The 22,667-nt window shown below is 43.2% G+C and overlaps 4 protein-coding genes across 4 annotated transcripts in view; 3 read left to right on the top strand and 1 right to left on the bottom strand.

The window, feature by feature from the left end:
• The window catches only part of LOC139951047 (cadherin EGF LAG seven-pass G-type receptor 1-like), a 40,172-nt gene that overhangs the window by 9,610 nt on the left and 7,895 nt on the right, over window positions 1–22,667 (bottom strand). Inside the window, exons 8-10 of the mRNA XM_071949866.1 lie at window positions 6,380–6,489; window positions 4,886–5,088; window positions 2,336–2,455 (exon numbers count right to left, since the gene is read on the bottom strand). Coding sequence (XP_071805967.1) covers window positions 2,336–2,455; window positions 4,886–5,088; window positions 6,380–6,489 — 433 coding nt within the window. The remainder of the gene's footprint in view (window positions 1–2,335; window positions 2,456–4,885; window positions 5,089–6,379; window positions 6,490–22,667) is intronic.
• Window positions 11,967–14,085, top strand: LOC139951262 (retinoschisin-like). The gene is made up of 4 exons (XM_071950058.1): window positions 11,967–12,302; window positions 13,081–13,141; window positions 13,279–13,616; window positions 13,895–14,085. The coding sequence occupies exons 1-4, from the start codon at window positions 11,967–11,969 to the stop codon at window positions 14,033–14,035; spliced, it is 876 nt and encodes a 291-aa protein (XP_071806159.1). The 3' UTR covers window positions 14,036–14,085.
• On the top strand, window positions 17,305–19,505 carry LOC139951267 (retinoschisin-like). The gene is made up of 4 exons (XM_071950071.1): window positions 17,305–17,640; window positions 18,129–18,186; window positions 18,324–18,661; window positions 18,917–19,505. The coding sequence occupies exons 1-4, from the start codon at window positions 17,305–17,307 to the stop codon at window positions 19,055–19,057; spliced, it is 873 nt and encodes a 290-aa protein (XP_071806172.1). The 3' UTR covers window positions 19,058–19,505.
• Window positions 20,594–22,654, top strand: LOC139951276 (retinoschisin-like). The gene is made up of 4 exons (XM_071950082.1): window positions 20,594–20,929; window positions 21,110–21,167; window positions 21,359–21,696; window positions 22,225–22,654. The coding sequence occupies exons 1-4, from the start codon at window positions 20,600–20,602 to the stop codon at window positions 22,363–22,365; spliced, it is 867 nt and encodes a 288-aa protein (XP_071806183.1). The 5' UTR covers window positions 20,594–20,599; the 3' UTR covers window positions 22,366–22,654.

Below are 22,667 nucleotides of genomic sequence, written 5' to 3'. Positions count from 1 at the left end.
TTTTAACCCACAAAGGTCATGCACGGGCAATTCATTTAATCAAAGAAGAAACAAATCAATTTTTAAAGTAGGTTTAATTGGTCAATCTAATAAAACGACTGCTCGTATTAAGTATCCATCGTCACTCATGAAAGCTTCGCTGACGTTTCAACAGTTTTAATTCGAAGTATTAAATTATTGTTATTCATTTTTTTTTTGCTTTGTGGTTTATTTAATTAACCTATTTTTTGCAGATCGATTAGCCCCATTATCTCTTTAGTACTTATCATCCATTGAAAGATGTTTCAATTTCGGTTATAAATTACAAGGGTCATGCACTGCAGAGTACTGTCGATATCTATCGCTGAAGCAATTCATTAGTCTTCAAGGGCCACTGATAAATAATCTCATGTGAAAGGGGCTGACCCGGTTTGATAATATTTAATAACCAGCATGCAGCTAGGGGCAACTACTTCAGTTCACTCACTTGGTTCTAGTTTGTTTTAATCAACTCTGGCGTCAGCAGAATTGCTTAAAGAAAAGCACAGTGCTGTTAATGAAGCTATAGTTGTGCGACCATTTTGCAGCATTTTTGACCGCGTGAAGGGCGTGTGTGCAAAACGCGAGTAACAATTTCATGGTTTTCCTTTATTATTGCTTCTATAAAATACTATTTATTTTAACACTTGATAAACAAGACAACAACTTAAAGTCAGTAAAAATAAAAGATAAAACTACATTTGCGATGCAAAGAGAATTTGCAGTTGAAACCGCCATATGCGGTCGTAAAATACGGCCAACTATAAAAAAATGATTGATATTATTGTCGAATAAAAAAATATATAACATTTTACTCCTACAGAAGGAATATTGCAGGAGTGAAATGAATCAATTGATCGAGGTGAAACTAGGTCAGTGAATGGCGAAATATAGTTTGATATTGATATTGATATTGAGATATTCTAATGTGCTTCTAATGTGCTTCTACCCCAAACATCCCCAAAACAGTGTTTTTTCGAATGCCGTTTTCATATAATTGAAAAAATTTCCTTGGATTTTGTGTACACCAAATCGGGTATACTGGTTTCGGTTATCGGCGAATCCGAAAACTCACGGAATACCCCTGTAATGACCATGCTATAAAAAGCACAGAGAGAGTCAAACTATCCAACCTGTCCCATTTAATAAACCAATAATGCATCTAAGTCAACACACTTAAACGAAGTCCCCAAACAGGGAAACGAAACTCAAAGCTTGTTTCCTGCAGTCCAGGGGGAAATGTACTTTGGGTTTATTTGTGTTTTAGAAAGAAACATTCAATTTTCAGTCTGGTTAGACCACAGAGAAAGGAAGTTCCATGGTTAGACAAAGACACTAAAATAGAAATAGAAGCTTACATAAATCTGAAAGGTAATTTAATCATTTGATTTCAATAAAAGGCTCAAATCGAGGGACCTGCACTGGTAACGGTTGTTACGTTTTAGTCGGTTAACATATTTTAACTTGATTGAATTTGTGTTCATCGATAATATTTGCCCCAGACTAATTTCCTTCCACGCCTCGGTCTTTGAAATAGATTACATTACATAATGGAGTCACAGAGCCTAGACTCATGCAAGCATGATTTATACACAGCTCACATGGAGAAAATATAATATCATATATTTCATGGAGATTGTACTGTCTGTTTTGTATCAACTTTTGATATGAAGAAAGGAGGCACGGATGAAATCATGTTCAGCTGTTATTATTTAAAATATTTTAAAATAAGAGGAAATTATGAAACACATTGTGCAGAGCTCCCTATAGCCCGGAGTGCAGTATCTTGCCACTAAAGACGAGGATTGCACAGGGTATTAAACAAATAATAAAGGGGTGTCATGTTCTACTTGAAGAAAAACATGCCAAGGTCAATTCTATTTCGTGGACACAATTTTACTAAAAGAGCATCAAACAAAATGTATTCGTCATGTGCACAGTTTGTGACTTGTTCCCTGCTAATTGTTTTGCTGAGCAAGCATCTTTTAAGCATTATTTTCTGCGTGAGCAGCTCTATAAAGTTGGACCCAAGGCCCAATTTCTTAGAGCTGCTTAAGCACAAAATTTTGCTTAAGCAAAAAAATCCTTGCTTAGTAAAATCAGATTAGCGGCCAATACTCCACTCAACTGTTATGCTAAGTAAACAACAGCTAAATACCAGTCACAAGCAATGTATATGGCATGACATTGTTGACAGTAACATGTGTAAAATAAGCGAGCTATTTTTGTGCTCAGCTCTATGAAATTGACCCCAGGTCATGTAAGGGGAAATCTAATTAGGAGTTAAATAATATTAATGTGGTTAAGCCAAAGTTACCTTCCACGTGGGAGAGCTGATAGCCAATCAATTGTTCCGATTTATGTTTTGGCGGGCTCCACTTAACGACGAGGGATCTCAATCTAGAACGAGCTGACAGTGACTTCACTGCACGTGGTACTGCATTCAAAGAGAACAAATCATTGTTAATAATAATAATAATAATTTATTGATCTTATATTGCGCTCTCTCCAGGACCAGCCTGTTCGAGGGCGCATGACAGTAAACATTGCAAAAGATTAAGAAAATGATATACAGTAAGTGAAAAGTTTAAAAAGTACACCGTAAAAATATATAAGCAAAGTAGATATACGAGTTTACAAGCAAAAAAAAAGTGCATTAACACCATAAAACAATAAAGGCTGTAAAAACAATGCAACTTTGATACAAGAGAGCAACACTAAAACAGAGACCATAAAATTAAAACTAAAATAAACAAAACTCACTACACATTACCGAAGGCTTTCTTCAAAAGAAAAGTTTTGATTTGCTCTACGGTCACAGCCTTGATGAAGTAGGGAGTTACGTTAGATAGATGGATTGAAGGCATATTATTTCATAATCAAAACATCACATTTGCAATTATAATCAAAACTTCTGAATAATTTCATGTATGAATTGCCGATGGGATGTGTTAACAATGATTTAGAGTGGTGAAACACTATGGGTGCCCTGAAAATCCCCGTCAGTGTAAACATAACATTATGGCTTGACATTTAAAGTTGAGACGTTGAGACAACTTCAAAACTGAGTCCGCGGTAGTGCAGTTAATTACGATCCTCTATTAAGCTAAAGTAGTAGTCCCATCCTACTTTCGCCCGTAGTCAACAAGCAGGACAGTTCTTTTCAGAACTGAGAAGTCTCCCGAACCTCCGATTATCTACTCCGTGGTAGTAGAATAAAGCAAGACAGTTCTCTAAGAACAACTCTACCTGGCAAGTAGATACACACATGGTGTTAACGCAAACCAAATATATAATGTCTGTACTGTTTATCAACCCATGTATTTGTTAAACGAACACGTTGCCTTGGATCGGTCGAGTTGGTCTTTGAAAAAAAAAGTTACAAACGCTTTTGTTTTGACCAACGTGTTCCTTTAAACATTGTCACATAGGTTTGTTTAGACGTGTTATTTTCCTTGTTCCGTTGGAATGCCTGTATTATGAGGGCAGAGTGTATGCAACGAGTACATGGTCAAGTGTTTGTGATTGCTCTTGAATGACTGGAGCACCCGGACCCGGAACAAGTCAAGATGTCTCTATTTTAGGCGGTGTCTTATTACAAAATTAAAGGCAAAGTATACCTTTGGTTTTTAGAACTGTTCGATTGTTTTAATCGTAAATGTGTACAATAAAACTAACATGTGAATTGTTTTAAGATATTGCTGAAAATCCGGAGCCAACAGTATTATGTCTACATGTTTTGAGGCATTGCATGAGGTATCAACAATGTGTTTGGTGTGCTTTAACACACTGCGTGTATCTACTTGCCACTTGCCAGGTAGAATTTGTTCTTAGAGAACTGTCTTTCTTTATTCTACTACCGCGGAGTAGTATTATCGGATGTTCGGGAAACTTCTGTCTTTCTTTATTCTACTACCGCGGAGTAGTATTATCGGATGTTCGGGAGACTTCTCAGTAAAGAACTGTCCTGCTTATTAACTATTACCCGGGCGAAAGTAGGATGGGACTACTACTTTAGCTTAATATAGGATCGTAATACGCTGCACTACCGCAGACTCGGTTCTTGAAGTGGTCGCAACGTCTCGACTAGCTTGCTCTTGTTCTATAGCTTGCTTTCTCCAGCATGCAGGAAGACTAATCTGTATTATAGGAATGCACAAACTGAGAAGCGTCACTGCGGTAACGCTTCTCAAATTCATATTTGGGGCATACTTACTTGATGTTTAGACATAACCACATCACTTCGAGGTGAAATGTTTCTCAGAATGCTTTATACTATCGAAAGCTGATGAAGGCTTTTAAAAAATAGTTGCCACTCCATTCATTTCAAGAGTGATTTCGATCCGTGTACATCCAGGCCCTTTAAGTAAAAGGTATCTACAGGGAATTTTCCATTAGGAATACCCATCAAGGAATGCTGTATGGTAGTTACAGGGACGAAGGAACAACACAAGACACCACTAATATTTTTTTTTTTATATTTTATTTTTTGGGGGTATTAAAGTTGATGAATAGTAAAACATAAGGTATCCATGTGGTGTGTACAAAACAAGATCTGAGGGGACTTTGGTAAAAACAAAGAATATTGGACAACCTCGGAGAAAAAAAAATTGTCGTATGTTTACTGAAGGTTTATACAACTTTGATATTGTTTTATTTAATGTCAAGTTTCTATCGAAATTGAAGGTTAGAGCCTGTAAATTATTCTTTGTTAGAACCGATCTCTTGATTTATGCCAATCAAAAGATGTCCGTATACATGAAAACTACTTACCATGTCTTCTGTTCACTGGACACAGTGTACACCTTTTTCATAATTTCACAATTTTTTTTCGAACGAGATTTAAAACCATATAACAAATATTTACCTTTGACTTTGGTCTCCACTGTCTCGTTTCTCTTGCATCTCGGTGACGTGCCGACATTCTTGAGTCGAACTGAGAAATCAAGAACTTTGGAGTTGAATTGGACGGCGTTGAGACATCCCTCAAAGTGGGCGGAGGTTACCTGAGTTGTCGTCACGAAGGAAGGCAGACCTCCAAGAAACAATGGTCCGTTCAGATTGATGAATCTGTCATAAACCATAATGTAAAGTAACGTGTATCGTTGTTTTCTTTTTAATAGTAGCTTATTGTTTTTTTATATACAACCTAACCAGGTTGACCGATATGAATATGAATATTTACTGAAATTGAAAACTTTAGTTGAGTACTTGTATCACCGTTGTAAACAATGACGATCCATCAAGCTGTGACCTATCCATACATAAGTTCATGGGGTGGGATTAAAATACGTAATGGGGAGGGCCCTTCCTCAGAGGGCGTCTTTAAAAAGACACTGGACACTATTGGTAATTGTCAAATACTAGTCTTCACAATTGGTGTATCTCAACATATGCATAAAATAACAAACCTGTGAAAATTTGAGCTCAATCGGTCGTCGAAGTTGCGAGATATTAAAGGAACACGTTGCCTTGGATCGGACGAGTTGGTCTATAAAAAGCGTTTGAAACCGTTTGTTATAAAATGCATATGGTTAGAAAGATGTTTTAAAAGTAGAATATAATGATCCACACAAGTATCACTCAAAACTGTACGGTTTTCTTTTAACACGCGAACTAGCACGGTCGGCCATTTATGGGAGTCAAAATTCTGACTCCCATAAATGGCCGACCGTGTTATTGGACGAGATAAAAAGAAAACCACGCAATTTCGAGGCATATTTGTGTAGATCATTGTGTTCTACTTTTACAACATCTTTCCAACCATATGCATTTTATAACAAACGGTTACAAAACGCTTTTAAAAGACCAACTCGACCGATCCAAGGCAACGTGTTCCTTTAATAAAAGAAAAAACACCCTTGTCGCACCATGATCATCACACGAAATTGTGTGCTTTCAGATGCTTGATTTCGAGACCTCAAATTCTAAATCTGAGGTCTCAAAATCAAATTCATGGAAAATTACTTCTTTCTCGAAAACAACGTCACTTACGAGGGAGCCGTTTCTCACAATGTTTCATCCTATCAACCTCTCCCATTACTTGTTACCATGTGAGGTTTTATGCTAAAACATTGAGTAATTATGAATAGTGTCCACTGCCCTTAAGTAGAACCATTCATTTTTTGTCGATCTCATTTTTGTGATAATAGAAGGGAAGAGGGAGGAGCTCCCACCCCTTCCCTGATTACGCCATTGACATCAAGCAAGAAAACATACACGAAAGGATAGTTTTGGTTCCCTTTCCAAACAAATCCCACCATACTCTTGCTTTAGTTTACAAGCTATTTGTAACACCCCCTTGTTGTACATTACACATAACTTCAAGAAAAACAGCTCAAAGCTATCGAAATGGACTTACTGTGTTCTGGGTTGTTTTCCGAGCCACCCTATGCCAATACATGATGTATCAGCATTTTCTATATTCCAATGTGCAGCATCCTCGGTACATCCATCTATGCCAAGAATATTCTGTGTAAATACAAAATTATACAGATTTGGATAAACTTGAAAAAATCTATCTCAATTAATCTGGTGGACACTGCATGTACATTGCAATTAATCAATGCATTGATTAATTTTCAACCAACGTTTATACATTGAAAAGGTCAATAATGGTACAGTTTTTGACACTGTTACTAATAAACGAACAGGTAAATTTCTTCATTTCTGTAAGTTTTGGAGGGACGGTGGGTTGGTGAGTCGTTTCGGAGGGAGGGTGGGTTGGTGGGTGGTTTCGGAAGGAGGGTGGGTTGGTGGGTGGTTTCGAAGGGAGGGTGGGTTGGTGGGTGGTTTCGGAGGGAGGGTGGGTTGGTGGGTGGTTTCATAGGGAGGGTGGGTTGGTGGGTGGTTTCGGAGGGAGGGTGGGTTGGTGGGTGGTTTCGGAGGGAGGGTGGGTTGGTGGGTGGTTTCATAGGGAGGGTGGGTTGGTGGGTGGTTTCGGAGGGAGGGTGGGTTGGTGGGTGGTTTCATAGGGAGGGTGGGTTGGTGGGTGGTTTCGGAGGGAGGGTGGGTTGGTGGGTGGTTTCGGAGGGAGGGTGGGTTGGTGGGTGGTTTCATAGGGAGGGTGGGTTGGTGGGTGGTTTTAGAGGGAGGGTGGGTTGGTGGGTGGTTTTGAAGGAAGGGTGGGTTGGTGGGTGGTTTCGGAGGGAGGGTGGGTTGGTGGGTGGTTCCGGAGGGAGGGTGGGTTGGTGGGTGGTTTCGGAGGGAGGGTGGGTTGGTGGGTGGTTTCGGAGGGAGGGTGGGTTGGTGGGTGGTTTCAAAGGGACGGTGGGTTGGTGAGTCGTTTCGGAGGGAGGGTGGGTTGGTGGGTGGTTTCATAGGGAGGGTGGGTTGGTGGGTGGTTTTGGAGGGAGGGTGGGTTGGTGGATGGTTTCGGAGGGAGGGTGGGTTGGTGGGTGGTTTCGGAGGGAGGGTGGGTTGGTGAGTGGTTTTTAAGGAAGGGTGGGTTGGTGGGTGGTTTTGGAGGGAGGGTGGGTTGGTGGGTGGTTTCGGAGGGAGGTTGGGTTGGTGGGTGGTTTTGGAGGGAGGGTGGGTTGGTGGGTGGTTTTAGAGGGAGGGTGGGTTGGTGGCTGGTTTTGGAGGGAGGGTGGGTTGGTGGGTGGTTTCATAGGGAGGGTGGGTTGGTGGGTGGTTTTAGAGGGAGGGTGGGTTGGTGGCTGGTTTTGGAGGGAGGGTGGGTTGGTGGGTGGTTTCGGAGGGAGGGTGGGTTGGTGGGTGGTTTCGGAGGGAGGGTGGGTTGGTGGGTGGTTTCGGAGGGAGGGTGGGTTGGTGGGTGGTTTCGAAGGGACGGTGGGTTGGTGAGTCGTTTCGGAGGGAGGGTGGGTTGGTGGGTGGTTTCATAGGGAGGGTGGGTTGGTGGGTGGTTTTGGAGGGAGGGTGGGTTGGTGGGTGGTTTCGGAGGGAGGGTGGGTTGGTGGGTGGTTTCGGAGGGAGGGTGGGTTGGTGAGTGGTTTTTAAGGAAGGGTGGGTTGGTGAGTGGTTTCGGAGGAAGGGTGGGTTAGTGGCTGGTTTTGGAGGGAGGGTGGGTTGGTGGGTGGTTTTATAGGGAGGGTGGGTTGGTGGGTGGTTTAAGAGGGAGGGTGGGTTGGTGGCTGGTTTTGGAGGGAGGGTGGGTTGGTGGGTGGTTTCATTGGGGGGGGGGGTGGGTTGGTGGGTGGTTTTAGAGGGAGGGTGGGTTGGTGGCTGGTTTTGGAGGGAGGGTGGATTGGTGGGTGGTTTCGGAGGGAGGGTGGGTTGGTGGGTGGTTTCGGAGGGAGGGTGGGTTGGTGGGTGGTTTCATAGGGAGGGTGGGTTGGTGGGTGGTTTCGGAGGGAGGGTGGGTTAGTGGGTGGTTTTAGAGGAAGGGTGGGTTGGTGGGTGGTTTTGGAGGGAGGGCGAGTTGGTTGGTGTTTTGGAGGGAGGGTGGGTTGGTGGGTAGTTTTGGAGGAAGGATGGGTTGGTGGGTGGTTTTGGAGGGAGGGCGAGTTGTTTGGTGTTTTGGAGAGAGGTGGGTTGGTGGGTGGTTATGGAGGGAGGGTGGGTTGGTGGGTGGTTTCGGAGGGAGGGTGGGTTGGTGGGTGGTTTCGGAGGGAGGGTGGGTTGGTGGGTAGTTTCGGAGGGAGGGTGGGTTGTTGGGTGGTTTTAGAAGAAGGGTGGGTTGGTGGGTGGTTTCGGAGGGAGGGTGGGTTGGTGGGTGGTTTCGGAGGGAGGGTGGGTTGGTGGGTGGTTTCGGAGGGAGGGTGGGTTGGTGGGTGGTTTCGGAGGAAGGGTGGGTTGGTGGGTGGTTTTGGAGGGAGGGTGGGTTGGTGGGTGGTTTCGGAGGGAGGGTGGGTTGGTGGGTGGTTTTGGAGGGAGGGTGGGTTAGTGGGTGGTTTCATAGGGAGGGTGGGTTGGTGGGTGGTTTTGGAGGGAGGGTGGGTTGGTGGGTGGTTTCGGAGAAGGGGGGGGGGGTTGGTGGGTGGTTTTAGAAGAAGGGTGGGTTGGTGGGTGGTTTCGGAGGGAGGGTGGGTTGGTGAATGGTTTCGAAGGGAGGGTGGGTTGGTGGGTGGTTTTGGAGGGAGGGTGGGTTGGTGGATGGCTTTGGAGGGAGGGTGGGTTGGTGGGTGGTTTTAGAGGGAGGGTGGGTTGGTGGGTGGTTTTAGAGGGAGGGTGGGTTAGTGGGTGGTTTCATAGGGAGGGTGGGTTGGTGGGTGGTTTTGGAGGGAGGGTGGGTTGGTGGCTGGTTTTGGAGGGAGGGTGGGTTGGTGGGTGGTTTCGGAGGGAGGGTGGGTTGGTGAATGGTTTCGGAGGGAGGGTGGGTTGGTGGATGGCTTTGGAGGGAGGGTGGGTTGGTGGGTGGTTTTTGAGGAAGGGTGGGTTGGTGAGTGGTTTCGGAGGAAGGGTGGGTTGGTGGCTGGTTTTGGAGGGAGGGTGGGTTGGTGGCTGGTTTTATAGGGAGGGTGGGTTGGTGGGTGGTTTCGGAGGGAGGGTGGGTTGGTGGGTGGTTTCATAGGGAGGGTGGGTTGGTGGGTGGTTTCGGAGGGAGGGTGGGTTGGTGGGTGGTTTTGGAGGGAGGGTGGGTTGGTGGATGGCTTTGGAGGGAGGGTGGGTTGGTGGGTGGTTTTTGAGGAAGGGTGGGTTGGTGATTGGTTTCGGAGGAAGGGTGGGTTGGTGGCTGGTTTTGGAGGGAGGGTGGGTTGGTGGCAAGTTTCATAGGGAGGGTGGGTTGGTGGGTGGTTTCGGAGGGAGGGTGGGTTGGTGGATGGCTTTGGAGGGAGGGTGGGTTGGTGGGTGGTTTTTGAGGAAGGGTGGGTTGGTGAGTGGTTTCGGAGGAAGGGTGGGTTGGTGGGTGGTTTTGGAGGGAGGGTGGGTTGGTGGCTGGTTTCATAGGGAGGGTGGGTTGGTGGGTGGTTTCGGAGGGAGGGTGGGTTGGTGGGTGGTTTCATAGGGAGGGTGGGTTGGTGGGTGGTTTCGGAGGGAGGGTGGGTTGGTGGGTGGTTTCGGAGGGAGGGTGGGTTGGTGGGTGGTTTTGGAGGGAGGGTGGGTTAGTGGGTGGTTTCATAGGGAGGGTGGGTTGTTGGGTGGTTTTGGAGGGAGGGTTGGTTGGTGGGTGGTTTCGGAGGAAGGGTGGGTTGGTGGGTGGTTTTAGAAGAAGGGTGGGTTGGTGGGTGGTTTCGGAGGGAGGGTGGGTTGGTGAATGGTTTCGAAGGGAGGGTGGGTTGGTGGGTGGTTTTGGAGGGAGGGTGGGTTGGTGGATGGCTTTGGAGGGAGGGTGGGTTGGTGGGTGGTTTCGGAGGGAGGGTGGGTTGGTGGGTGGTTTTGGAGGGAGGGTGGGTTGGTGGGTGGTTTTGGAGGGAGGGTGGGTTGGTGGGTGGTTTCGGAGGGAGGGTGGGTTGGTGGGTGGTTTTGGAGGAAGGGTGGGTTGGTGGGTGGTTTCGGAGGGAGGGTGGGTTGGTGGGTGGTTTCGGAGGGAGGAGCGGGTTGGTGGCTGGTTTCGGAGGGAGGGTGGGTTGGTGGGTGGTTTCGTAGGGAGGGTGGGTTGGTGGGTGGTTTTAGAGGAAGGGTGGGTTGGTGGGTGGTTTCGGAGGGAGGGCGAGTTGGTTGGTGTTTTGGAGGGAGGGTGGGTTGGTGGGTGGTTTTGGAGGAAGGGTGGGTTGGTGGGTGGTTTTGGAGGGAGGGCGAGTTGGTTGGTGTTTTGGAGGGAGGGTGGGTTGGTGAGTGGTTTTGGAGGGAGGGTGGGTTGGTGGGTGGTTTCATAGGGAGGGTGGGTTGGTGGGTGGTTTCGGAGGGAGGGTGGGTTGGTGGGTGGTTTTAGAGGAAGGGTGGGTTGGTGGGTGGTTTTGGATGGAGGGCGAGTTGGTTGGTGTTTTGGAGGGAGGGTGGGTTGGTGGGTGGTTTTGGAGGGAGGGCGAGTTGGTTGGTGGTTTTAGAGGGAGGGCAGTTTGAAATGGTAATTATAGCTGCCCGGAGCGGGTAACCACTGAAAGGTGCAATTTAATATCCGTCTTATTCAACCTTGAACCACACCATACATCTAGTTATGTTAAACACGCTTGCGGTGTTTCCCGGGCAACAGGTAACAGCTTAGCGGTTATTATTAAAGCTGCTAGAAGGTGATGTTTATTAATTATCCGCAAAATTCAACCCAGAACCACACCGTACAAGTAGTTACTATAACAGCAGTACGCTGGCAGTGTTTCCAGGGCAACAAGTAACTGTAAAGTAACAAGACTTAATAGAGCAATTTATTGTTGAAATCGCTGCAGAACCAAACAGCACAACCGCCAGGTACAATCAATACATTACAATTCATTATTTCAATTTATTATCAGTCACGTTCCTGTACACACACCAGGGTCAACTATTTATAGAGCTGCTCATCCTCAAAATTCAAGAACACAACAATTATGCAGACCACTTTGACGGTAAAAAGCCGAAATGCCACGCTACATATCATTCTTGATTAGTATACTGCTCCTACGTTGTACCGTACGGTATGGTGGGGCACTCTTGATCTTTGAGAGCGCGAACATTGATAGAAAATAATACCTGATTTATTTGTCAAATAAAAACATTGCTTTGTTCTTCAGTGTGTACAAAATCAAAATTCTATCTTTACCGGTTTGGGTTGAAAATGAAAATGGTCTGCTTTCGTGTAAAAGGTTGTCATTATAATTACTTTAAAACTTTCAGTTTAACCTTTTGTGGTACACTGCACATCTGTTTGGAGTAGAGGGCGTCCTGGCACCCGAGTCCGTCACATAAAAAACGACAACCTATAATTAATGTTTTTGTTGTCAACAGATCAGATCGGTTTTCCAATCTAGTATTGGTTTTATTATGTGACGTATTAGGATATCAGAATGTATAGCGTTTTCGTTACCGTGGCAACGGATTCCCTTGCAGTCTAATTTAAACCACGGTTTTCCAGGAGTGCGCTGTGGGCCTGATGTGTTCAGCAATTCACCGTTTCAAGCAAGAATGATAAAATGGCTAGAGTGAGTAGTTGGATTTTTCTCTTGCTTGAGATTTTTCTTGAGGCTTCAGCGTCTGATAGCGTCAGTGGTCTTTGCCGAGTGGTGTCGTACCAGCCGGTAGAGCACCACGCCCTACTAGGCCGGTCCTTCATGAATATCTCGGGCATCTCAGCAATTCGTTGTTCGGCTCGGTGTCTAAGCCATCATGGATGTTTCTCATTCAACTACGATCACATCAACAAAGTCTGTCAGATGAACAACGCCAGTGCTGAGCATGTCAGTGAGAGTTTTCAAGGAATGCGGTATTTTTCGTATTACGACGCAACTGCAAAACCAATGACTTGTCAGGTACTTATAAAGTTCGTTCATGTGTGTTTTTTCAAATAAATTTATCATCACGATCTGTCTATTTATTTCATGACTGACGAACTCAACCTGAATTTTTCTTAATTTAGTTAAAGAATCATTACAAAATTGGACCCTGAAATGGACCCTGATAAAATTGGTCCAGAAACGGACCCCGATATCCAGTACGTCACTGTAGTACAAAGTGTAAGGCCACCAGGGCTAGGGTAGACTGCGTAAAATAACAGAGGTTTGAACTTTGAGCGAGCTCACGCGCCGTGGATTTTGCGCTGTGCACGGCGTGAAGTCGGGTGTGATAACTCATAGCTGACAGCTACCCCCTTCCTATCAAATAATTTGAAGGTGAAAATAAAGGGATTTACAGCTTCTTCGGGAGATTTTGATTGAAAATATTGGCAGCAAAATCACTTACAATGAGGGCAATGTTTAACCACAATCTCCGTGAACAAACACATAACATATCGAGTGAACCTTCCGTTCGAGTGAACGTGGAATTTCCTATTTGGTGGAACTGTGTTTACTGTGTTTGCCCAACTGGCGTTTCATTGTTCAGCCACCGGTAAGGTCTCATGTTACAAACTCCGGAATATTCTTCGAGAATTTAGTCTTTATTGAACAATAAATTGCAACAGTAATCATGTCTTTTTAATCGCACGTTTATATGCAGGACGCAGTGTTTGTTTACATTTTAACTATAGGTCACGCGACGCACGGAGCGCAATCGGTCTATTGATGTTTTTGTTTCTATCTTGTTCCACAGAATACTTCATCTCTGTCATGCAACGGAAAGTGCGCCCCCATTAAGGTCTGCGGGTTTTTTGGTGAGTAATCACAGAGAGTAGTATTAGCTTAAATTCGGCCTAAGTTAATACTAATTGATTTAAAATTATTCTTTTTCTGCAATATGTAAATGTAGGCGACAATAACTCTTGTTAATTTCTGTTTCCCAATCCAACAGAAAAACTCGGTCTTGAAGATGGTTCAATCCCCGATGAGAGCCTCTCCGCATCGAGTAACTGGGAACGCCAAGGAGGTTATAAAGGTGTGAGCACACCGGGTGGTGGCCGTCTTAACAAGATACCGCCTGACTCTAGCACCATAGGAGCATGGCAACCCAGTGTAGCGGATACCAACCAGTGGATACAGGTGGATTTTGGCAACCCAATATACGTCACTGGGGTACTCACACAGGGGCGTTGGCAACATGTGCAATGGGTGACCAAGTACAAAGTGCAGTTCGAACCGCCCTCACCGGCGCATCTTGTCGACGTGAAAGACCAACTTGATCAAACTCAGGTAAGCTGACGTTCAGCTAGACTGATCCCCTTGCTTTATCGTCTCCATATGTTTATGTACAGTTCATGTACTTGCATTTGACTGCGTACGTGAAATTATAAATTTAGGTGAAAGTTGATTATGAACAGGTGTTGATGCAGGCAGGATGCCATTCTCTGACGTAATTCACGAGCCCCGAAGTCTAACGTCAGAATGTTCAGGCTAATGTTCAGCCTTTTTTGATTTCACAACTCTCCGATGATAAGCAATTTGACTATGCTATAATTCTCTCCTTCCAGATATTCAATGGCAACACTGATAACAACGGCATCGTGGATAGGCGCTTCTTCGAGCCCGTCTTGGCCGTCAAGATTCGCATCGTGCCCGTTGAGTGGAATAATTTCATCGCGTTGCGCTTTGAGCTGCTTGGCTGTAAATAAGGGAATCAATGAATATGTGGTGAAGAGGTTTTCAACTAGTGGTTCAAACCCGCGCCGAGGCCTGGACTTGATAATTTTACCGAGACGAAGTCGAGGTAAATCATCAAGAACCAGGCCTCGGCGGGTTTAAACCACTAGTTGAAAACCGATTCAGCACACTTCGATTCCCATTCATAAATACCCTTTCGGTCAAAAAACATCAACACTCTTTGGTCAAAAGGTAGGATAAATGCAAAAATTATAATTGTTCAATGATTTCTTACAACACAACACCCCTCCAGCTATGAAATGGTAAGGACCTCGGGTAAACAACTCCTAGGAGATGCTGTGCGCGTCGCACGTATCGCGTGATGTGGCACAACTGATTCAGCCGTTGCTCTCGACTATAAATATGAATGAAGAAACTGTCTTATAAGCACAGGTGCAAGCTCGCGTGTCACGCCAATGTTTCAACACTTTTTACTGGTCATTATCAAAGGTTTATGCACCCCACGTGACGCGCTATCCACCAATAGGAATAGCGAAACTGTCTGAGGTATTTATGAATAAGTTTTACGACGGTCTCATTATCATAAACATCGTGAACTCTTTGGCTTGATATTGTTAATACTCAGTTGAATTTTACAAGTTAATTTTGTTATTCCAATAAATTTGACACTAGTTTTCGTTTATGAACAGGATTTATGTGTCTTTAAAGTTTGTATAGATAAATGTCTAATTAGTTTGGTTTCAGTTGAGCGAAAATCCCTTCTCATCCTATGGTATCAAAGGGTATACTCATAAATTTGTTTAATAGTACTACTGTGAAAACTAAAGTTTTTTAATGTGACGCTTTTACCAAGTTGTATTTTGATGACTGCAATTAATTAACCACTCTAATTTCCACTTTCTCGACTTTTCAGATAGTATTCAAATTTCCTGTTTTTAATTGGTTTTGATTTTAGTGAGCTTTTATTGAAATATTCATTATCAATTCTCTTTTTTCCCCTTACAATTAGCAATTAGTATTTGTTTTTATTTAAGTTAATCAATGCTTATTGTTCTTTAATAGGTCCCTCCTGAATTTCCTACATTTTAAATTAGGCTCAATGTATTGTTATGATTGTTGAGTGTAACACTTTTGTGCAATTTTTCATGTATTGTGTCTCAGAATATTTAAATCAACATATAACAATAAATGCGCCTTATGCCAAAGGATACAAAGCGCCCATGTATTATTACTGCAAGGTGAGTGGGACGAGGCTTGAGTGACGAGACCTAATCCTTAGCACCATGTTATGGTTTACCAGGTGCTGTGACGCAGTATGCTGCCAATCCAGCCAGGAACACCGGGGCGAACCCCTTCCCTTTTCTATAAGTGCACTGGGTGGCCTTTTTTTTTTTTTTTTTTTTTTTACATGCGTTACACAACACATGGGACCAACAGCTTTACGTCCCATCCGAAGGACGAAGCAATGGTAAAGTGCCTTGCTTGAGGACGCAAGTGTCACGTCTGGGGATTCGAACCCACACTCTGCTGATCAGAAACACCAGTTTGAATTCGGTGCTCTTAACTGTTCGGCCACTACAATCCCAAATAATTCTCAACTATTTAGATTTCTTGGTTAAAACTACTTTTAAAATATTTGTTTAATGGCTTGTTTAACCGAAATGGTGGCGTGATGCATTTAACAGAATTTGAATTTGGGTTGGCATCTTCGGCGTCCTCGAGAAATCTGTCCCCCCTGAGATTCCGTCACCCATTTTGGGAAATTAACATGGGCTGGATGGAGGAGGAGATTTCAAAAGAGGGCGCCACCAGAATAAGTTCGTGCACAGTTCGCCGTTTGAGGACACCACACGAAATTTACAAACTATAAACAGACATAACTCAACACACAGGCATGTTTATGGTACTGACGGATGACTTCTCTGTGTTCTCCCATTTTTTGGACAGTTTATTTTTCAGACGTCCCCATTGGTTTTGTACACAAAAATCCACCGAGGACTGTCCCCCGGTGTGACTTTTTCCCGGATCCCTTTTGTTAAAGTCCTCGGTATCAGTAGTAGACATGCCCACAGTACAAATGTTATGTGTTCAAGTATTGACGAATCTTACCTCCTGTTATGATAACCGTTCTATTGCCCATTCGATTCTAAACTCAATAATATACACTTTCAGCGATAACCTTATATACCCCTCTATTGAACGCAATGCGTAAAGGGGACAGAATCTACTGCCCGCATTGGCACAGGCAACTGTAAACTACACACTAAAGTGAGTGCGCCCTCGCTTGATTTGGCGAATCAAGCAATTATTTCAGGAGAGTCCACAAGGTATCGATTCGCTGGTTTCAAGTTTTCGTAATTATTGGTTAGTAATAGTATTGAGAAACCCGAATTCAACCTTTTACCCCTCCTACGTTGTTGACATAAACATCATGCCAGTGTCCGTCAGTGACGTCAGTTGCAATGGACCCACTGACTACACTGGTGCCCACCCTACTGGACTTGATGAACTGTAGCCGGCCACCAACGATCTGCAGTGCGATGGACTCGCCCTCCCTCTTAGATACGGACCATCGTCGGTAATTTGGCCGCGGTGTGTGTGAAAGGAAAACCAGCGAATAATTATGCGCCAAGATTATACGCGCATGCGCACGAACGGAACCGGAAAACACGCGTGCGGACATCGTACATGTACATTCAACATGTATACTGAACATACCATGGAGGTGGAAACAGAGCTCAAGCACTCGGAAACGGATAAGTTTTACAGAGTTTCTTACTTTATTACGCCTTTTAACCAAAAAGGTATTTATGAGTGGGAATCAAAGTGTGTTGAATCGGTTTTCAACTAGTGGTTTAAACCCGCCGAGGCCTGGTTCTTGATAATTTACCTCGACTTTGGTAAAATTATCAAGAACCAGGCCTCGTTGGGATTAAACCACTAGTTGAAAACCTCTTCACCACACATTGATTCCCTTAATTTTAGATACATTATACGTACGTACACAAATGCCATACAACAGATTATTATAAGTTTGGTTACCCTGCTTATATAATACGATGACCCTCATTTTTAATAACCAATTATTTCTTTTGTTGGCCAGATTGGTTTCCCAATTTAGTTGTTGACGTTTGTGACGTTTAAGGATATCAGAATGAATGGCGTTTTCGTTACCGTGGCAACGGATTCCCTTGCAGTCTAATTTAAACCACGATTTTCCAGGAGTGCACTGTGGGCCTGATGTGTTCAGCAATTCACCATTTCAAGCCAGAGTGAGAAAATGGCCGTTGTGAGTAGTTTGATTTTCCTCTCGCTTGAGATGTTTTTTGAGACTTTAGCATCTTATAGTGTTAGTGGTCTTTACCGAGGAGTGTCGTACCAGCCGGTAGAGCACCACGCCCTACTAGGCCGGTCCTTCATGAATATCTCGGGCATCTCTGCCGTCAGATGTTCAGTTCGATGTCTCAGCCATCATGGATGTTTCTCTTTCAATTATGATCACATCAACCAGGTCTGTCAGATGAACAACGCCAGTGCTGAACACGTTTGTGAGAGTTTTCAAGGAATTTTGCATTTTTCGTATTACGACGCAACTGCAAAACCAATGACCTGTCAGGTACTTGTAAAGTTCGTTCATGTGTGTTTTTTCAAATAAATTACTCGTGATCTGTCTGTTTATTTCACGACTGACGAACTCAAAATCCTGAAATGATCATTAACAAATTGTGTGTTTTTTGCTATAAAAACAGTTTTACATAAACTGACTAACACGTCCAAGTTTGAGATCGATTACCCATCTGCGTCACGAGAAAATAGTGACAAACCATGATTACACGTTGTTGTATGGCGTCGGCTTAAAAAAAACAAAAAACAACAACGCTCACTGAGCGATTAACTCCGAACGGGAAATTAGTTTTATTTACTTGTTATCAAACATAACGTTTCAGCCAGAAACATTTTAAGGGATGTTTTCTACTATTATCACCATCATTAGACCGTGAAAGTTTTAGGTATTTTAATTAATCTTACAGAGGAGTTTTGTTTGTCTTACCAACTGTGCACAACAATTTACAATTGTTTTGTTTTTTATACCTTGCTCCACAGACTACTTCTGCTTTCTGTAACGGGAAGTGCGCTCCCATAAAGGTCTGCGGGAGGTTTGGTGAGTTAATTCGTTTCAATTCGGCCTAAGTTAATACTAATTGATTTGAAATTATTTAAAAAATTCTGCTGAGTCCTTTATGAGTCTTTAATAAGTCTCGCGAACATCTTGTCTATTTCTGCTTCCCAATCCAAAAGAAAAACTCGGTCTTGAAGATGGTACGATCCCCGATGAGAGCCTCTCCGCATCAAGTAGCTGGGAACGTCAAGGAGGTTATACAGGTGTGAGCACACCAGGTGGTGGCCGTCTCAACAAGATACCGCCTGACTCTAGCACTGTAGGAGCGTGGTGCCCCAGTGTAGCGGATACCAACCAGTGGATACAGGTGAAGTTGGGCAACCCGACCTGCGTCACCGGGGTACTCACACAGGGGCGTTGGGAACATGGGCAATGGGTGACCAAGTACAAAGTGCAGTTCGAACCGCCCTCACCGGCACATCTTGTTGACGTGAAAGACCAACTTGATCAAACTCAGGTAAAGCTGACGTTCAGCTAGACTGGCCCCCTTTCTTGATCGTCTCCATATGTGTTTATACAGTACATGTACTTGCATTTGACTGCGTATTGACGCAGGCTCGGTGCCACTCTCTGACGTAATTCACGAGCCTCGAAGTGTGACGTCAGATGTTCAGGCTAACGTTCAACCTTCTTTGACTTTACATATTTTGAGATGATAAAACACTCCGTAACCATTTTATTACTTTGTATTTTTGCTATTCTCTCCTACCAGATATTCAATGGCAACACCGATAGAAACAGCATCGTGGAGAGGCGCTTCTTCAAGCCCATCTTGGCGGTCAAGATTCGCATCGTGCCCTTTGAGTGGCATGACTTCATCGCGTTGCGTTTTGAGCTTCTTGGCTGTAAATAAGTTACATGCAGTAAACGACCATAGTATCTACAAGGGAATACCACTCTGTGCCGTACTAAAACAATCTCGATCTGGTTTGATATTGTTAACATTTATTAGTTTAGTTTAACATAAGATGTTATGTATTTTATGAACAGCATTTATGTGTCTTGAAAACTGTATATAGATGTATGTCATAATATTTGGTTTTCAGTGGAGCAAAAGATTAATTCTCATCCTATGATCTCTTAAAAATGGGTCTCATTATTCATAACTTCAATAACCTTACTTTCTGTAAAAGTGTATATACATAGACCTTATCGCAAATACCAATGCGCAAGCGCAGACTGTTGAATGAGGTGCATTGTGGGATAGATATGAATCAAATTTTGCTACCAGCTAGACCACAATGCATCTAATTCCAAGCTTTACGCGCGCGCCCCAGTATTTGCGAAAAGGTCTATGTACAAAGCGCCTTGAGTACATTGTTGGTATCCGCGTGCACTATAAAATACTTCATTATTATTTATAATAATTGTTATAGTATACCGGCCCGTAAGTATGTTTGATGGAACTATAACACCTTTTAATAGGAGGTTCCACGTGCACGTTTATTTATTTGATAACGGCAATTAAATAAGCCACCCTAAATTCTACTTTCTCGACTTTTCAAATATTATTCAAATTTTCTGTTTTAAATGGTATTTTAGTGCGATTTTATTTAAACTATTATCGATTCTCTTTTTTTAACAACAACCAAATTTGCTTTTTTATTATTTGAATGAACTTTTTTTATAATCATTCTTCAGGTCACTCCTGTATTTCATACATTTTAAATTAGGATCGCTGTATGATTGCTGATTGCAACACTGTTGTAATGTGCAATATTTTGCACGTATCATGTCTCAAATGATTAAAATCAACAAAAAATACTCAACTATTTAGATTTCTTGGTTAGAACTACTTAATATTGTTTTGTTTTACGGTTTGCTTGTCCGAGACTTGGTTGCCAACTAGACCAGCATGCACATCATTCCACCCCTAATGCACGTTTATCGAGTATTTTGCGAAAAGGTCCATTATCATAATCACGTCACCAGTGTTATCACGCGACACACCTTATATAGGTTTAATTTGGTAGTCTACTATATCTTGCTTATTTCAAGTATATGTTTTGTATAAAAGAAAGTCCACAGTCTAATGGCGAAATATGATTGATCGTGTAAAAGTGGAAAAAGGAATATCATGCTATTCTGTTATAAAGTAGAAGTATCAATTTTAGATGCGTACGTACGTACAAACGATTATTGTAAGTTTGTTTTTATTAGATACGATGACCCTCCTTATTTAATAACGTAAAGCTGTTTTGTTGTCAACAAGTCAGATTGGTTTCCCAATCTACTTGTTGATGTTTGTGACGTATAAGGATATCAGAATGAATGGCGTTTTCGTTACCGTGGCAACGGATTCCCTTGCAGTCTAATTTAACCCACGATTTTCCAAGAGTGCACTGTGGGGGCCGGATGTATTCCGCAACTCACAATTTCAAGCCAGAGTGAGAAAATGGCCGGAGTGAGTAGTTTGGTTTTCCACTTGCTTGAGATTTTTCTTGAGGCTTCAGCGTCTGGTAGCGTCAGTGGTCTTTGCCGAGTGGTGTCGTACCAGCCGGTAGAGCACCACGCCCTAATAGGCCAATCCTTCATGAATATCTCGGGCATCTCCGCCATTCGTTGTTCGGCTCGGTGTCTCAGCCATCATGGATGTCTCTCCTTTAACTACGATCACATCAATCAAGTCTGTCAGATGAACAACGCCAGTGCTGAGCACGTCAGTGAGAGTTTTCAAGGAATGCTGCATTTTTCGTATTACGACGCAGAAGCAGAGACTTGTCAAGTACAAAGTTCATTCGTGAGTATTATTTTGTTAAAACCGATTACACTGTGTATTCGTTATCTGTCTATGACCGACATGAAAACATGACACCAAAGCATGAAAGTTAGTCATACTTTAACTGAACAAAAAGAATTACACAACCATTACAATTGATGTTTTTGTTTCTACCTTGTTCCACAGAATACTTCGTTGTCATGTAACGGAAAGTGCGCCACTGTTAAGGTCTGCGGTGGTTTTGGTGAGTAATCACAGATAGTAGTATTCTTTTGAACTCAGCTTTAGCATTCAAAATCTATTTTGAAAATGCTATGCACAATTTTCTGTCGAGCCCTTGATGTAAAGTCGGCAGCAATAACTCTTTATTCATTGATATTATTCTTCATCATCATGATATAGATATCGTGTTTATTTCTGTTCCCAATCAAGAAGAAAAACTCGGTCTTGAAGATGGTACGATCCCCGATGAGAGCCTCTCCGCATCAAGTAGCTGGGAACGTCAAGGAGGTTATACAGATGTGAGCACACCAGGTGGTGGCCGTCTCAACAAGATACCGCCTGACTCTAGCACCGTAGGAGCGTGGTGCCCCAGTGTAGCGGATACCAACCAGTGGATACAGGTGGATTTTGGCAACCCAATATACGTCACTGGGGTACTCACACAGGGGCGTTGGGAACATGTGCAGTGGGTGACCAAGTACAAAGTGCAGTTCGAACCGCCCTCACCGGCACATCTTGTCGACGTGAAAGACCAACTTGATCAAGCTCAGGTAAAGTTGACGTTCAACTAGACTGGTCCAATGTATTTATCAAGACAGTTACATATACTTGCTTGTCAGAACCAGTGATTTTTATTCGATACAATTATTTCTTATGACAATAATCGTGCAGTGACACAGCTTTCCATATCTGTGTTTTGATTGGTCTGAGGTGATGTGGGTGCAGCTGACAAAATATCATCTCGGACCAATCGAAACAAAGAAATGGAAAGCTTACTTTCGGTCGTCTGTAAGTTATGCACAAGGAACATGAACAGTACAAGTACTTGCATGGCATATGTGCTAGACTTGACTCAAGTTATGTGCGGGATTTGAGTGCGTATCTCTATGTGAAATGAATGTAGGTGAAATGTGTTTATGGACGGGGCTTAACATAGGCTGGAGGCCACTCATTGGCATAATTCACGAGCCTCAAAGTGTGACGTCAGCCTTGTTCGATTTAATATCTTTTCAGATGATATACGACTCCTTAAGCATTTTATTATTATTATTTTTATTATTGCTATTCTATCCTACCAGATATTCAATGGCAACACAGATAGAAACAGCATCGCGGAGAGGCGCTTCTTCAAGCCCGTCTTGGCCGTCAAGATTCGCATCGTTCCCGTCGAGTGGAATAACTTAATCGCTCTGCGCTTTGAACTGCTTGGCTGTAAATAAGTTATGTGCAGTGAAGGAACTTGATTGCGTTATTGAAGATAATACCATTCAGTGACGTTCTTGATTGGCCTCATTACCTTTAACATCGTGAACTCTTTGGCTTGATATTATTAACATTTAGTTAAGTTTTATAAATTAATTTTGTTGTTCCAACAAATTTGAAACCCAATTTATAAACGGCATTTATGTGTCTTTAAAGCTTGTATAGATGTATGTATATATAATAGTTGGTTTTACTTAGTGATTTAATGTGCACGCTTTTACCAGGTTTTATTTTGACGACGGCAATTAATAATATTAAC

Source organism: Asterias amurensis, chromosome 2 (genome assembly GCF_032118995.1).
Source record: "Asterias amurensis chromosome 2, ASM3211899v1".
NCBI classification, from domain to species: Eukaryota; Metazoa; Echinodermata; class Asteroidea; order Forcipulatida; family Asteriidae; genus Asterias; species Asterias amurensis.
Note: the sequence above shows the minus strand (reverse complement) of the source record. Positions and strands in the feature narration are given on the sequence as shown.